The sequence below is a fragment of the Dermatophagoides pteronyssinus genome, unplaced genomic scaffold (assembly GCF_027571235.1).
Source record: "Dermatophagoides pteronyssinus isolate colony J.1.1.1.1 unplaced genomic scaffold, Derpt_VIB-CSIC_2022.12 sq0030, whole genome shotgun sequence".
Taxonomy (NCBI): domain Eukaryota; kingdom Metazoa; phylum Arthropoda; class Arachnida; order Sarcoptiformes; family Pyroglyphidae; genus Dermatophagoides; species Dermatophagoides pteronyssinus.
Genome location: NW_027461554.1, coordinates 102984 through 119408, shown reverse-complemented (window position 1 = coordinate 119408; position 16425 = coordinate 102984). Strand labels below are relative to the sequence as shown.

Below are 16425 nucleotides of genomic sequence, written 5' to 3'. Positions count from 1 at the left end.
GTTTGTTTGTTTGTTTGTTCGACTAGTTTGAAATTGATTTGATCGAATTTTCATATTTGAAAAAAAATGAAATTGTAAGATTTTTTTTTATTCAACTATTACATGGAATGAATACAGAGAGTACTACAGAGAGCAAAAAAAGAAATGAATAATTAAGACAATGAAACAAAAGAGAATGAATATAAAATTTTTTTTTTTTTATGAAAAGTATGAAAAAAAACAGTAAACAACAAACAAAAACAATAACGAGAAATGAGCAAACATCATTATCATCATCATCAGTAAATAATTAAGTAATTAACAATAGATTTTGTTATGGTGGTCATTTCAAAGAATAATTTAGATCAAAGATCAATATTTGTGTATCAAGTGAAAAGATCATGTGTTTGTTAATATTGGACACAAAAATATTAATGGCCATAGATGAAATCGAAATCGAATAGTTTTATATCCCATTTATGACAAATATATCAAATTGATTTCAAAGTGATTTCACAGTTCGATTGATTCGATTTGATCAATTTGATTTATTTGAAAATAAATATCCGTAACATACGTCCAAAATCGAATGTAACATAAAAAATAGCTGATTTTTGATGATCATCAACAGCAACATGTGTTAATGAATCAATTTGATTATGATTTGATAATATTGTATCTAATAATATTTCATGATTTGATGATGTTGATTCTGATTGTGGAAATTCTTTTGGACTTGCTACCGATATTGTATGCCAATGTGGTCCATAACGTTCATTTAATGTTTCAGTAATCAAATCACTTAATTCAACTAATGAACTTGCCTGTTTATTACGTATAATTGTTGTTATAATTTCAGTTATATCTTTTAACATATGTTGTCCCATTAATGAATCAATTACTGTTGGTGATTTTGATGATGCTCGTCTCATTATGTTTCGTTGTACACTTTCAACACTAATCGATGGTATTGATCTTGAAGCTTTTGATTTTTTAATGGAAAAAAGATGTAGAAAAAAAATAAAATGAAAAATTATTCTATTAATATAAATAATTGGCCAAAATATTTGAATAATAACACTAACCTCAATGATTTTTATTTTTTTTTTTTAAGTTTTTTATTTTTTTAATATTTTTTTTTGGCAAAAATTATTCACAATTTTCCCTTACCCTTGCTTAATTGATCCTTAGAATTGGATAATGATGATGAGGAAGCTGTGGTTGACGATGATGAAGATTTTCGATGATTACGATTAGATTTTTTCATTCGTTGTTTTTCACTTTTGTTACTATTATTATCTTTTTTATTCAATTTTAATGATTTAGATTTTGATGATGTTGTTGATGATGTTGATTTTTTTGATAAATGACTTGATACAATACGTATTCGTTCACTTGGATCAACCAATAAATGACGGCCATTATTTTTCAATACAATTTTTGCATTACTACCAACAATTGAATGTTTTTTCAATAATAATAATGCTTTTGATACTTCATTACGACGCATCTGTTTCATTTGATCGGTCATTGAATCATTATCATCATCCATTGATGATGACATTGTTGATTGTAATCCATTTACCAATGTTATAATCGATAATAATATTGTTAATAATAAAAATAATCTTAAAAATTTGGCCATCATTATCGATAAAGTTGGCAATTGTTGTTGTTGTTGATGGTGATAATTTTTTAACATTCTTTCACAGAAAAAAATACCAACAAATATTTATTGAAGGTATCACCGTATAGTTTGATGGACAAATGATTGAATGAATGAATGTTTGTTTGTTTGTGATTCCAATGAGTTTGGATTTTTTATGTCCAAAAAAAAAGTAAAATTTCAGAGAGATTTTTTTTTCTCCATCCATCTAAACAAACAAACAAACAAAGAAATCCCCAAAAAAATTTGCAAAATGGTTTCAATACGGTATATGAGAATAAATTGAGATTGATGATTAAATGAGAGAGAGAGTGAGAGAAAATGAAAATATCATTATTTACATCCCATTTTTATAATCATGATCAGAGAAAAAACCACAGAAAAAATTATTTATTTTCTCTCTCTTCATACACACCGATTTCATTCATTCATTCATAGATTTTTCATTAGATTTTATTTTTAATTTCTAACCCCTGTGTGTGTGTGTGTGTGTGTCTGTGTGTTAGATAATTTGGGCGACAAGTTTCTCTAGATTTTTCCATAAAAGATCATTTCTGGTCCCGTTTCTTCTTCTCTCTCTTTATTTATCCATTTCTGAATATTGTGTGTCATCTTTTTTTCTCTTTAGCGCATTCACTTCATTCAATTATTTTGATCATTTTTAAATCTCTTTGATGATAATAATGATGATTTTTTTTCTTTGATTAAATCCATAATGATGATGATCATTATGGATTAGATTGATAAAAATTTCTATATGCCCTTAATATTGGTTACATTGAAGTTAAATTAGAAGAAAATTTACTTTCAGGGCAAATCATTTGTTTCTAATCAATAAAGATCATCATAGTTTTGTTTTTTTATTTGTTGATATGTCACAAAAAAACAACAACAACAACTGCCGATTTTCATTAACTTACTTTTAGATTTTTAGATTTTTCTTTCTATAGAAAAAAATACTGGTTTTTTTTAAATCCTTTTTATCAGAAAAGAAGACTAATGAATGACAGTTCAAGTTATTTCGGAATTTTTTTCTTTTTCTGCTTATCCCAAATAATTAATTCATTAATTAATCAATTTTGGATCTTAATGCGGTCAAATGTTGGTCAAATCAATTTTGCTTTGATATTTTTTTTTGTTTTTTGAAGGAGATAAGTGGGGATAACTACAATCAAGCCAAACAAAAAAAAAAAAAGATTGATGAATGATTTTGTTTGAAGAAAAAATGACAATTTTTTGTTTGACATTTCTTCCCGATTTTTGTTGTTGTTGTTGTTGTTTCCTTTGAACAAATAATGATGATCGAATTGTTTACTGAATTCACAAATAAATAAAGGGTAATAATAAAGAGAGATAGGATCAAATCAAAAAAGATGATGATGACGATGAAAAGGAAATTCATTTTCATTCTGATAATGACGACGACGATGATGATGATGACCAATCTGTTTGTCAAAAAAAAAAAAAGAAAAAATAATTTTGCTTTTCTGATGAACAAAAAAAAAAATGTGTTACATAAGAAATATCATTTCATTTCCTATTCGAATGATTCATTTTTCATATTTTGGACAAAAAAAAATCCACTTTTTTTGCTGGATAAATAAATAAATAAACTGATATAGGAAACGTCTAAATGATGATCAATCCATTAAAAATCCATAACTGAAATGTCTTTGGTAGACTATACATTTAACCAAAAAACCGATATCAGATTTTTAACGACAAAAACATTTTTATTACCAATTAATTGAAAATCTTTGAAGATTTTTTTTTCTTCTTTGCATACACACACGCAACTATCATCATTTGTCAAAATGATGATAATAATGATGATGATGATTACTTATAAATATGGCTATTTCGACCACCATAACAGCAACAACAAAAATTATCAAAATAGAAGAAAACGGAAAAGAAAATTTTTTTTTTCTTTTTTGTCCACTAAAGAAAAATAGAATGAAACCACAATAATAATCATCATCATCATCCGAATTTTTTTTCCTTTTTCCGAAATTGGATCCATTTTCTTGACCAATTTTTTTGAATGAAAGATTTTTTTGTCCATTCATTCCGAAACTCCAAATACCATCATCATGATGATGATTATGATTATGATGATAATAAATTTCTCATGGGAAATCCATATATATATATTGAAAGTGAGAAAATTCATTCATTCATTCATTCATTGGAATATAAAGAATCTTAGATAGATATTTTTAGATAATGATATCAACAAACAAACAAAAAAGGACATTACTATTATTTATTATCTATCAATGACCAAAGTAATTCAATTCATATGTCAATTGACGATAATTTTTTTATATTTATGGCTATAGGGTGATTTTATATATACAGTGGTACCTCGGTTAACGAACACCTCGGTTAACGAATTTTTCGGTTAACGACGATGGGTCAGGAGAAAAAATTACCTCAGTTAACGATGATTTTTTCGGTTAACGACGATTAAAAAAAATCAAATTTTTGATTTTTTGCTTATAATTAATTATGAATATTTTATTTTTTTCAACAAAGACAACATTTCACTTATGAGAATTGATGTCCAATCAAGAAATTTCATGAAAATTACAAGTTCCAAATATAATAATCGCTAGCCGAAAATGATTCTTTTTGGTTGAACAAATCTGAATTCCCTTATTCAGCTATGATTACTAACGATTCAAAATTCACTAACCAAGCAATGATCACTGAAAAATCCAAATTCACTAACCAAGCAATGATCACTGAAAAATCCAAATTCACTTGCTTAACGATGGTCACTAACAAATCCAAATTCATTTTCTAAACAATTTCAACTAAGTAACGAATTCAAATTCATAAACGAAACAAGTCCAACAAAGAATGAAAAGTTTAACAAATTTTATCGATCAAGGAATAAAATTCGATTGGTTATCAAAAAGTGCTATGGGAGAATATGGTTCATTTTTGAAAGATTTCGGTTTTGAATAAGAAAACAATTTTCTGGGTTTGAATGGATTTAAAATTTGCAAAAATTTCATTTTGAATTGAATCGTCATAAACAAGTGAATTTGAAATCTTTACTGGCCATTGTTGGAATGGTTAAACAAGTGAATTCACATTTGTTAGTGATCATAGGTGAACAAGTGAATACGGATTTGTCAGAAAACATTGCTTGGTTAGTGAATTTGGATTTGTTAGTGACCATCGTTAAGCAGGTGAATTTGGATTTGTTAGTGACCATCGTTAAGCAAGTGAATTTGGATTTGTTAGTGACCATCGTTAAGCAAGTGAATTTGGATTTGTTAGTGACCATCATTAAGCAAGTGAATTTGGATTTTTCAGTGATTATTGCTTGGTTAGTGAATTTAGATTTTTCAGTGATTATTGCTTGGCTAGTGAATTTAGATTTTTCAGTGATTATTGCTTGGCTAGTGAATTTAGATTTTTCAGTGATCATTGCTTGGCTAGTGAATTTGGATTTTTCAGTGATCATTGCTTGGCTAGTGAATTTGGATTTTTCAGTGATTATTGCTTGGCTAGTGAATTTAGATTTTTCAGTGATCATTGCTTGGCTAGTGAATTTGGATTTTTTAGTGATCATTGCTTGGCTAGTGAATTTGGATTTTTCAGTGATCATTGCTTGGCTAGTGAATTTGGATTTTTTAGTGATCATTGCTTGGCTAGTGAATTTGGATTTTTCAGTGATTATTGCTTGGCTAGTGAATTTAGATTTTTCAGTGATCATTGCTTGGCTAGTGAATTTGGATTTTTCAGTGATCATTGCTTGGTTAGTGAATTTGGATTCTTTAGTGATGATCTTCAAACAAATGAATTTGGATTCTTTAGTGACCATCGTTAGACAATCAAAAACATATTGCAACTCTTTTTTGAGAAAAAAAAGGTAAAGAATTATGACAGTGAAGCAAACTTTTAAGGGAAGTGGGACATTTTTCATTTTTATCATCGATAAGTGATGATTTCCGTTATCAGATGCAGTCTATGGATTAGCGTAGATAAGAACGAATTCAAAAATAATCAGTTTATTATGATTACATGGCTTTTTTCGAGAATTTAAGGTGATAATAGGAAATCAAGGTCTGAGGTCGGATCAATTTTATCCGCTCTCCATTGAAACCTATGGAAAATCGTACCTCGGTTAACGAACATTTCGGTTAACGACGGTTTTTCAGGTCCCGATCATCGTCGTTAACCGAGGTACCACTGTAAACAAATTTAAATTCAAAAAAATTTTTTATTGTGTAATGACATAAAAAGTGAAAGAAATTGATGATCAAATTTAAAATATCGCTCTATCTGAACCATCATCATCATCATTATTATCAATTTTATATAAATTGAATCAAATAAATGAATAAAATAGTTCACTAGTTAGCCTCAATTTTATTATTCATTATTTTTTCTGATTTTAAAACTTGATAAATTTAATGCAAAATTTTGGAAATAAAATTATCATTTAAAAAAAATTTCAATCATCATTTAAAATCCAAAACGATAGATGGCAATACTGATAATTTCGAATATATCTATTATATTTGTGCCAATGTTTCTGTGTTGTGTGTATGGGTAAAAGTTAACATAGAAGAAAGAAAAAAAATTCTGGTTAAAACATACGAATGAAAGGAAAAAAAAAACATTATTATTATTATTTAATATCGAGTCGCCGTAGATGTTTATCATCTATGTATTTTTTATTTTTATATCCTTGAATCCTTATGATGTCTTTCTTTCTTTTATTTCTCCCGTCCTCAATGATCTTTGTATGTTTTCGTTCGGTTTGTTTTGTGTTGTGTTAATATGATCGTTTGTATTTTTTAGTTTTCGTTTTCGTTCAAAAAAAAAACAATAAAAACAAAATAACCTATCATTATCATCACTAAGGATCCAATTTCATATAGAGTTTTTTTTATTTTCATTCTATGATTTTTTTATTTCGTGAAATATATTGTTATAGAATCCAGAATCGATTTTTTTTTGTACGAAAAACGAAAACAATAATTCTGCTCGATCGGTGTGAATTTGGTAATTGTTTTGTTTTCTTGAAATAAACAAGAAATTTGAAAAAAAACAATGTCATTCTGGATCGGTAATACAGCCGGAATGGCAACAAAATTATTATCATCACCACATATGATGAATATAACACGAATGACTAGTACACCGTTTTTGATGAAAAAGGTAGGTTTTTTTTTGTTTTAATTGAATTAACAAATTAATTAAAATAAATTGAATTTCATTCTAGAATATTCAATCAGATAATCAATCAATTCGTTCATTTTATAATGAAGCTGAAACGAAAAAATATTTTACACGAGCCAAATATGGTGGTCGTCATATGATAACAGTATTGCCCGGTGATGGTATTGGACCCGAAATGGTTCGTTATGTACGTGAAATGTTTCAGTAAGTTTGTATTGATTTTATTTTGAATTGAAAAAATTTAAATTTTGAATTATATTTGATCATTACAGAGTGGGTGGTTTTCCTGTTGATTTTGAAGAAGTACAACTTGATTCACATAATGAAGATCCGGAAAATATGATTGAAGCAATCACTTCAATTCTACGTAATGGTGCTGCAATTAAAGGAAATATTGAAACACGTGAACATTCAAAGTATTTTCTATCACGTAATGTTGAACTACGATTACGATTGAATTTATTTGTCAATGTTGTACATTGTAAATCAAATCCGGGTATTAAAACACGTCATAAGGATATTGATATTATATTGATACGACAAAATACTGAAGGTGAATATTCATGTTTAGAACATGAAAGTGTTGATGGTGTTGTTGAAAGTTTGAAGATTGTTACAAGAGAAAAGACTGAACAAGTTGCTCGTTATGCATTTGATTATGCACGTTCACATAATCGTAAAAAATTAACATGCGTACATAAAGCTAATATTATGAAAATGGCAGATGGTTTATTCTTGAAAGTTTGTACGGAAATCGCTAAAGAATATCCAGATATTGAATTCAATAATATGATTATCGATAATTGTTCAATGCAGGTTTGTTTTTTTTATTCGGCATCAAATATCACTTTACTCTTTTTGTTTCCATTATATAGTTGGTATCCAATCCAAATCAATTTGATGTATTATTATTGCCTAATCTTTATGGAAATATATTGACAAATATTGCCTGTGGATTAGTTGGTGGTCCAGGTATTACATCCGGACGAAATTATGGTCCCACCCATGCTGTTTTTGAAACTGTATGTAAAAATTAAGGTTGTTTTTTCAAATTTCATTCGCAAATATAATTAATCAACAGGGTACACGTAATACCGGTAAAAAAGTTGCCGGTAAAAATGTAGCCAATCCAATTGCAATGTTGAATGCATCAGTTGACCTATTGGATTATCTTCAATTAGAATCCTGTGCTGATATTGTTCGTGATGCTATTTATAAAGCAATCAATATTGAAAAATTACATACATTAGATATGGGTGGTAATGCCAAAACATCCGATGTTGTTAATTTTATTATTGATGAAGTTAATTCACAAACCAAAATCAAAGCCTATCAAGCTCGAGGTTAATATATTGATAATAATAATAATATATCAATATGATGATGGTGATTCGAGAATTGATTGAATTCAATTCACCTGATTTATGGCCAATATAAACATACACACATACACACACTGAATATTCGTCCTTAACATCTTTTCACTTTTGATTTGTTTACAGACTGACTGAAAAAACAAACAAACAAACAAAACAATTAATTATTCAAATTATTACTTGTACAAATATAAGTTTTCAATACAATTTCATTGTTAGAATCAAAATTTTTAAATAAAATAAAATCAAATGGAATAAAAACGAATGGGCTCAATCAATCAAAGATTCTTCCAAAAATTTTTTTTTTGTTTTGCCAAAAAATTATGAAATATTAATATTAATTAAAAGTCTGTTTATTTTAAATTAAGACTGAAGGCAATGAATAAATCGATTTCCCCCCCCCCAAAAAAAATAATCAAGGTTAATTTCAGAATTAATTAATAATGACCCGTGCTTGTTTGTTTGTCTGTCTGTCAGCTGCTATAGTTTTGATTATATCTTATGATGATAAAGTATCGTTGAATAAATCAATGTGATCTATGTGATTTATTTACATATCATCATCATACCATTATAAATGGCAATGTCAACATGAAAATATTGATGACCTTAATTTTTTTTTTTAAATTAATATTATTTTAATTCACAAACCACCAAATTTAATTTAAATTTAAACATAAATAATAATTTTTAAAAAAAAAAATCACACATACACTTATCAATTACAAATATGAATGAATTACGAATTCAAATGATTTATCCCCGTTACAAAGCAAAGAAAAAAAATCAAATTTAAAATCAATGAATAATTAAATTATTACATAAAAGGAAAGAACCGAGAAAATAAAGTGTCAAAAAAAAAAATTTCATCTTAATAATAATGACAATCATTCATGGCCATAAAGATCAAACAGTTTGGATTTTTTTTTTTTGAATCATCGGAAAGTGTAATACAAATATATCACTAATTTTCCTAATCAACTTGTATTGTAATTCATGCAATGAATGATTTTTTAGGTAATATTTAAACAATATATAATTAGGAAAATTGTTCACTATGATTAATTATTGAAAATTGGATTGTGGCAATGCGGTAAAGAATGGGTTCATGTTATTGTGTGCAAAGCTCAATTTTTTTGTTTTGTTTTGTTTCAATTCACATTTTCATGCTAATAAATTCATTGATATGCAACCATGTGTGTGTGTGTGTGTGTATTTTTAAGAATGTTGACCATTATTTTTTACTATTACTACCAGTAGTAATATTGTTGACCAATGAATTTGTTAATCGATTTATGTTTGTTGTTGTTGTCGTTGATGATGATGATAAAGTATGATGTTGGGTATCAATCGTTGATGTTGTCGTTGTTGATGGTGTTGATTGATGAAGTATATAAATATTTTGAACAGGATTTATTGATGAAAATGGTAATAAAAATGTTTGGCCATTGCCTTGTATTGTAGCCAAAGGAATGGTTGTAAATTGTTGTTGACCATTTGATGTCATCGATGTTGTTGTTGTTGTTGATGATGATGATGATGCTGATGAAGAAGATGATGATGATGGTAATGATGTTGATACTGAATTTATTGTTTGTAAATGTGTAAGATTATTACCCGTTGATGACAATGATGTTGCGACCTGTTGTTGTTGTTGTGTGGTAATTGTATTTAAACCAGTTTTACCTGGCTGAATCTGTATTGTTTGATATGATTGTTGATTAGAAGCTTGTTGTTGTTGTTGACCAGTGGTAAATGTCAATGGTACAATAATAGATTTTTCATTCGATCCTGTTGCATTGATTTTAGCTGAAGCGGTAGTTGTACCACTTGCAATGGCATTACTTGCAGCTTGTCTAAATGCTATTGTAAAGTAAAACACATAAGATTAGAAATATTGATAATGAATAATCGGATAACAAGAAAATTACCAGCACTATTGATAACACTATTTAATGTTTTCAATGTTTCTGGATTACAGATAATTTGTCCATGATGTTCCGAATTCATTCCATTCAATATGGCAGTAAATTTCGGTGGTTTAACTGTCGTCGTAACATTATTATTATCTATATGATCTATAGACTTCAATTTATTCATCTGATGATTAATTATGCTTGTAGTATTTGTTTTCTGTTTATAAAAATTTAAAAAAAGTTAATAATCAAAGTCAGATAAAGTCAACAATTTGGAACTTACATTCAAAATTCCAGCCGAATTTGTAATAGTAAAATTTTGTGGTAAACTAGCCTGTTGTTGTGCACCTGTTGCTGATTTAGCCATCGTAACAGCTTTATTAACCGTACGTGAATTTGCACGTGCCTTTGTTAGATTTGGCGGCTTTTGTGACACATTTGTTGTTGTGGTATTTGATTTCGATACAAAAGCTACCGATGTAAGATTACCGGCTGTATTCGCATTCATTGCTGTCTGTTCAATTTTACGTTTATTTTGTTGCTGTCCTTTTTGTTCCATGGTAAGTGAAAATAAGTTATTATTGTTCGACACAGAATTTTGATTATTGATTGTCTGATAGATTACGTGTTGTACACCATTAGGTAATTGATTTATTTTTATCGATTGTTGTTGTTCGGCTGATCGATTCAAAGTAGTTTGTGATTGTAGTGATGGTTGTGGTGTTTTAGGTGTTTGTTCCAATTCATCAATCAAATCCACAATATAATCCGGAACATTCTGCGTATCAGTATCAAAATTTACATTCTGTATTGACATATAATCAATTGAAGAACGATTCATTGATGTTTTCGTTGTTATTATATCACGATTTTCATAGCTATTGATAAGATCAGCTTTAATATTTTCAATTATATCTTTTTCGCTACGAATTCCACTCGTCGATGGTGTCGATATTCTATTAAATAATTGTTGTTGTTGCTGCTGCGGTGGTAGTTCTGATCGCTGAGATTCATCATTTGTAAAAGACATTGAAAATGTTTTCATTCCTCCTATGGTCATCTGATCATTCAAATTGTTTGATGTTGTTGATGCTGCAGCAATGGAAATATTTGGTCCCATCATTTTGGCAAAACGAATTTTGGCAGTTTTAGGTTTTGGTGATATAGTTACCGTTGATTTATTAACATTTGTTTGATTCAATGTTGAAATTTGTTGCTGCGAATTATTATTGATCGAAACATTTTTATTATCAATCAATGAAATTTTTGCCGGATCCGTTATCGTTAATGTTTGAATTGATCCAATATTATTTGTCGATGATGATTCATTCATCATTTGATTGCTTGTTCGTTTTGATTTTTTACATTTGGAATCTGTTTGTTGAGAAAAAAAAAGAAATTTAATTATTTTAAAATTTAAAAATTTTTCATTTGAAAATAAGTACCATTCATTTTCAACAATGATGTTGTGGCTGTTGTTGTCATCATCAACGAAGATGTTGATTGATCCTTTGAATTCAAGATTTTTGTCTGTGGCGATATCGTTGTTGGTGAAACAGTATTGTTACTCATCGTCAACAATGTTTTCGTCGATTTCAATAATGATTTATTCGCTGTATTATCGGTGATTGATTTTGATTGTTGCTGTATCATACCGAACGATGGAGCGACAGGATGCTGTTGTTGAGATGATATTGATCGATTTATCGGTTTAGTTGCTGCTGTTGTTGTTGTTGATAATGATCGTTTCAACATTGTAATACCAGAATCTTTAATATTTTTAACAATATTGGCCGATTTAGATGTTTTCGTTGGTTTTAATATGGTTATACCTTCACGTTTAATCTTGATATTTGTTGATTGTTGAATATTATCAACATTATTATTAACTAATTTTGCAGTCGCAATCGATTGTTGAGAATTAGAATTAGTGATTGATGGTGATGATGTGGTTGTAGCCGCTGTTTGTTTCAATAATGTAACGCCACTTTCTTTGTAAAATTTTCCAGATATTTTTGATGGCACAGCATTTAATTGTCGATTTGCCAATACTATTGATGATGAATTAATGCCAGATCCGGAGTTGACTATTGATTTGTCTGATGTTTTTGCTGGCGATGAATGTTTTAAATGTTGTGACAAATCTTTTGACATTATTTTCATGAAATTGGAAAATTTTGTTCTCGAATTATCATATGGATTCATTGCAATACCAGCTACTAATGGATGATTATATGGATCAATCGTTGAATTCAATTTAAGTTTTTTACTTGAATCAGTTGTAAAATAGATTGGAAAATCTTGATTTTTATATGATGATTGTACAGCAGCTGGACGTGGATAATGATCAATAAATACGAATCCGGCCATTGTTTCCGTCTGATGCTGTTGTTGGTGTTGGTGTTGCAGTCGTCGTCGTCGTAGTCGACGGTAATGATGAATTGATCCTTTCTCAATCGATTCACTTAATAAGATCTTATTTTTACGTGATTCTTTTGCAATGGCTTTTTTCTGTATTTTTCTTGCCAATAATTCTTTATAATGTAATAAACGTTGTAGTTTACTTGCTGCATCTAAACATGGATCAATAATAATATTTTCTTTTAAACATGGATATTCAATCGATTTAAATAATGTGCGTATAAATTGAAATCGATCAAGAATATTATTATTATTATTAATTGATATTGGTGAAAATAATCGTAAATTTATATTCTTTATCACTTTATATTTTGTTGATCGTTGTTGTAATAATAAACTTCTTTGATCATTATTACTAATACGTTTAATATCTTTATGAATCACATTTGTTTTAGATAATTTTGAATTGTTTGAAATTTTTGCTTGTAATGAACGTTTTATTGCATTGCTTAATGGTATTGTTCCATTTGTTGATAATTGTTGTTGTTGTTGATGTAAAGTAATTTCATCATTTGATAATGATGTTGTTATTGTTGTTTTGGATTTATTTCTTGGTTTACGTTCACGACGTTCTTTCATACCACGTTCACGTTTATATTCACTTAATAATTCATCAAACGGTTTTGATCGACCAGATACATTACGTCGTAATGAGATCATATGAGATCGACATGTTAATGATCGTGTACATGGTCTTTCCATATTGGCTAATTGTACACCACAATGTTGATCCGGATCATATTCACGATTTTTACATAAAACAATTGAACGTTTCTTTGGTACTACTGGACTAGGTGGTGGTGGCATCAACATTGGTGATGGTGGTTGCGATCTCATTTTGGATACTGATGTTGTTGTTGTTGAACAATTTGTTGTAATTGATATGGTGGTTGTATTGTTGTTAATAATGTTACCATTCGTATTCATATTGAATTCATTATTGAGAATCTGTGATTGTTGGTGTAATCCATTCATTTGTGATGATGTTAATGTTTCATTATTAGTAACCATTTGTTTTGTAATTGATGATAACATTGATGTTGGTACCATGATTACTTGTTGCTGTTGACCACCAGCACTAGTAGTAGTTGCCGCAGTGATTGCTACCGTTTTCGTTGTACTTGTTGCTTTATTATTTGGTTTAGATTTTTTTGCAACAATATTTCCGGGAATATTTCCACACGATGATAATAATTCCGATGCTGTACGTTTTGATGTTGATGTTCGTAATATAGAATTTACATCTTTAGATTTAGATATTGTTGTTGTTGTGGTCGATTGATTAGATGATGATGGCGATGATGATGATCGTACAAGAATTTCATGAAATTTCAATACATTTTGACCTGTCGTACCGGATAATTGTTGTTGTGATTGTTCCATTTCTGCATTAACAATATTTGTTTGATTACCATTTGATTTATGTAAAGCGGATACAGGTAAAACTTGATTTCCACTTGCTAGATTACCACCACAATAAACACCTTTGATAACTGTAAAATTACTTCCACCATTACCAGATACAGCAACAGCATTACCATTACCAGAATTGATTACATTTGATGCTGTCGGCGACCAAAACATTGATGATTGTTGTTTTGAATTATTATTTGAATGATTTTTTCGACGAAGTGTCGATGTCGTTGTTTTATTATTAGATGAATTAACTGGCCCAAGAAATTCTATTTCACCACCAAATGATTTTGATGATAATGATGACGATGATGATGATGATGATGACGATGTGAATGTTGATTGTGGAACGTTTATATCATTGGTAATTTCAATAACATCATCATCATCATCATCATCATCTACAGATTGTTTATTAGAAATTTGTTGTACACGTCGTATATTTTTATTTCCACTCTGTTGTTGTTTATTTATCGATTTTGTAAGATTTGAATTTAATTTACCATTATGTAGACCGTTTATTTGAATAAATGATTGATTTATCTTTGCATGCATAGAACCGGTAGTTAAAGTATTGGTATTGGCAGTCGTCGTTATATTTGCATTCGTTTGTGACATAATATCACCATTTTTTATCCAATTTTCATTATTATTGAACATTAAATCAGAGTTAGTTGACGTTAAATTTTTCGAAGAAAATTGACTAAAACCATTGATTAAATCTATAAAAAAAATCAGATTTTAATAAATTAATCGAATGATTTAATTCAATTCTTACTTGAATCATTGTTATCATCCGCTGACGACGGTGGTACATTGGGAATCATATGTGGATGTCTTATTTCTATATGGAAAACACAAATTAAACGTTTTGAAACACAAAAGAAAAAACATAATACAAACCAATATGACGACGAAAAGCACTGGCTTTTATCAAACGATTACATGCTTTACATTTTACTGTAAATAATGGTTCAGAATCTGGTCCACGACCAAATAAATCGACATCTTCAATTGGTAATTTTGTACAATCACTTGCAATACGTTTGTTACTAAGAAAATTATCATCAATTTGAGCTAAAAATTTTTGAAAATATTATTTATTATTGAACAAAAAAAAATTCAATCATAAATTTACCATCATCATCATTATCATTAAGTAATTTATCAAAGTTCAAATCGTTCCATGTTTTTCCAATAAAATTTATTGAATCATTTGTTTTATTATTATTATCATCATCATCATTATCATCATCATCCTCAAGATTAATTAAATTAATATTCGATTGATTGAGATGAATTTTTTTCATCGATGATTGTATTAATTTTATATTATTCATATTGGTTGTTGTCGTCATCGATGATGATGATGAATTTAGATCGTTTTGATTCATTTCATTATTATTATGATTATCATTAATTGATGATGATGATGATGTTGTGGATGTAGCTGATGAAATAGGGATTGAATTAGATGAACATAATTTAACTGGATTCCCCATTATAATAGATCAGTGTCGAGGAAAGAGAGAATATTTATGAAGAAAAATCGATGATCATTATGTATGACAATGGACAGATGCAAAAATAATTACTACAAATAACATAAATGCATATTTTTAAATGATTAAATCATAGCTATATTTTTATTTTCAACATTATCATTATCTTTGGAATCATCATAAAAACAATATCATGATGAAAATGAGAATAATCACAACAACATCAGCGAAAAAAATTACGATGAAATCACATTTTTAAAAACTTAATTCGAATCAATCGATTATGATATTTGATTTGATGATAAAATAACACAAACAAAAAAAAATGAATGAATTGATTTTTCTTTTATACAGAATCTAAAATGAATTTTTTTCAATGATGAAAATCAAAAAAAAACACCCGGATTGAATGTCTATGTTTTAAAACGACAAACCAATAAATAAAAACATAAAACCAGGTAAGCAATTAAAAATCACAACCAAAATATATTGAAAAATTAAAAGAATGGAAAGAAAATAAAGAATTTAAGATTTATCTATTAATGAAAATAATTAATGAATTTTTTTTGATATAGAATTTATCGAATTAATCTTTTTGTTATAAATTCTTATTTTTACTAAATAATTTTACTTAAATTCTCAATGCCAATGCGTTTTTCAAGAAGAAGAAAAAAAACATCAACAACAACGAGAAAGAGAGAGAGAGAGAGAGAGAGAGAGGGATAAAAAAGATAGATAACATACACATGCCAACGAGCATCGAAATAGTGTGAAATCAATATTGTCATTATTGAGCATGCGTTCGAATTGTAGTTGTATTGTTTCTTTGTTTGTTTGGTAAAAATGAAAGAAAGTGGTATTGTTTTATGTTGAATATATCTACCATAATGGTAGTGGTAAATGTTTTTTTTTAAGATATATCGACTTTAAGGACATCTGTTGTTTTGAAT

The 16425-nt window shown here is 28.3% G+C and overlaps 3 protein-coding genes across 4 annotated transcripts; 1 reads left to right on the top strand and 2 right to left on the bottom strand.

Moving 5' to 3' along the window:
• Window positions 1–100: 100 nt before the first annotated feature.
• Window positions 101–1890, bottom strand: LOC113789784 (uncharacterized). The gene is made up of 2 exons (XM_027339363.2): window positions 1150–1890; window positions 101–961 (listed from the first exon to the last, which is right to left on the bottom strand). The coding sequence occupies exons 1-2, from the start codon at window positions 1679–1681 to the stop codon at window positions 528–530; spliced, it is 966 nt and encodes a 321-aa protein (XP_027195164.2). The 5' UTR covers window positions 1682–1890; the 3' UTR covers window positions 101–527.
• A 4500-nt stretch (window positions 1891–6390) lies between these two features.
• On the top strand, window positions 6391–8506 carry Idh3g (Isocitrate dehydrogenase (NAD(+)) 3 non-catalytic subunit gamma). Of its 2 annotated transcripts, XM_075823537.1 has the most exons (6): window positions 6391–6408; window positions 6603–6826; window positions 6891–7051; window positions 7120–7663; window positions 7723–7869; window positions 7929–8506. In XM_075823537.1, the coding sequence occupies exons 2-6, from the start codon at window positions 6719–6721 to the stop codon at window positions 8193–8195; spliced, it is 1227 nt and encodes a 408-aa protein (XP_075679652.1). In that variant the 5' UTR covers window positions 6391–6408; window positions 6603–6718; the 3' UTR covers window positions 8196–8506. The 2 variants fall into 2 exon arrangements, with proteins under 2 accessions (XP_075679652.1, XP_027195161.1); XM_027339360.2 differs by lacking the exon at window positions 6391–6408 and having other exon boundaries at window positions 6426–6826.
• Window positions 8255–15821, bottom strand: LOC113789779 (uncharacterized). Its single transcript, XM_027339359.2, has 7 exons — window positions 15112–15821; window positions 14877–15050; window positions 14752–14817; window positions 11585–14695; window positions 10423–11513; window positions 10155–10356; window positions 8255–10086 (listed from the first exon to the last, which is right to left on the bottom strand). The coding sequence occupies exons 1-7, from the start codon at window positions 15473–15475 to the stop codon at window positions 9458–9460; spliced, it is 5637 nt and encodes a 1878-aa protein (XP_027195160.2). The 5' UTR covers window positions 15476–15821; the 3' UTR covers window positions 8255–9457.
• Window positions 15822–16425: the final 604 nt, after the last annotated feature.

Excerpts from the sequence above, each read along its gene's own strand:
- LOC113789779 (XM_027339359.2), bottom strand. The coding sequence starts at position 15,475 with ATGGGGAATCCAGTTAAATTATGTTCATCTAATTCAATCCCTATTTCA. Across the intron at positions 15,051-15,111 it reads TAATGATAATGATGATGATG|CTCAAATTGATGATAATTTT; the intron begins GTAAATTTATGA and ends AAAAATTTTTAG. Across the intron at positions 10,087-10,154 it reads TAGTGTTATCAATAGTGCTG|CATTTAGACAAGCTGCAAGT; the intron begins GTAATTTTCTTG and ends ACTTTACAATAG.
- Idh3g (XM_075823537.1), top strand. The coding sequence starts at position 6,719 with ATGTCATTCTGGATCGGTAATACAGCCGGAATGGCAACAAAATTATTA. Across the intron at positions 7,052-7,119 it reads TATGTACGTGAAATGTTTCA|AGTGGGTGGTTTTCCTGTTG; the intron begins GTAAGTTTGTAT and ends TGATCATTACAG. Across the intron at positions 7,870-7,928 it reads CCCATGCTGTTTTTGAAACT|GGTACACGTAATACCGGTAA; the intron begins GTATGTAAAAAT and ends ATTAATCAACAG.
- LOC113789784 (XM_027339363.2), bottom strand. The coding sequence starts at position 1,681 with ATGTTAAAAAATTATCACCATCAACAACAACAACAATTGCCAACTTTA. Across the intron at positions 962-1,149 it reads TAAGGATCAATTAAGCAAGG|CTTCAAGATCAATACCATCG; the intron begins GTAAGGGAAAAT and ends AAAAATCAAAAG.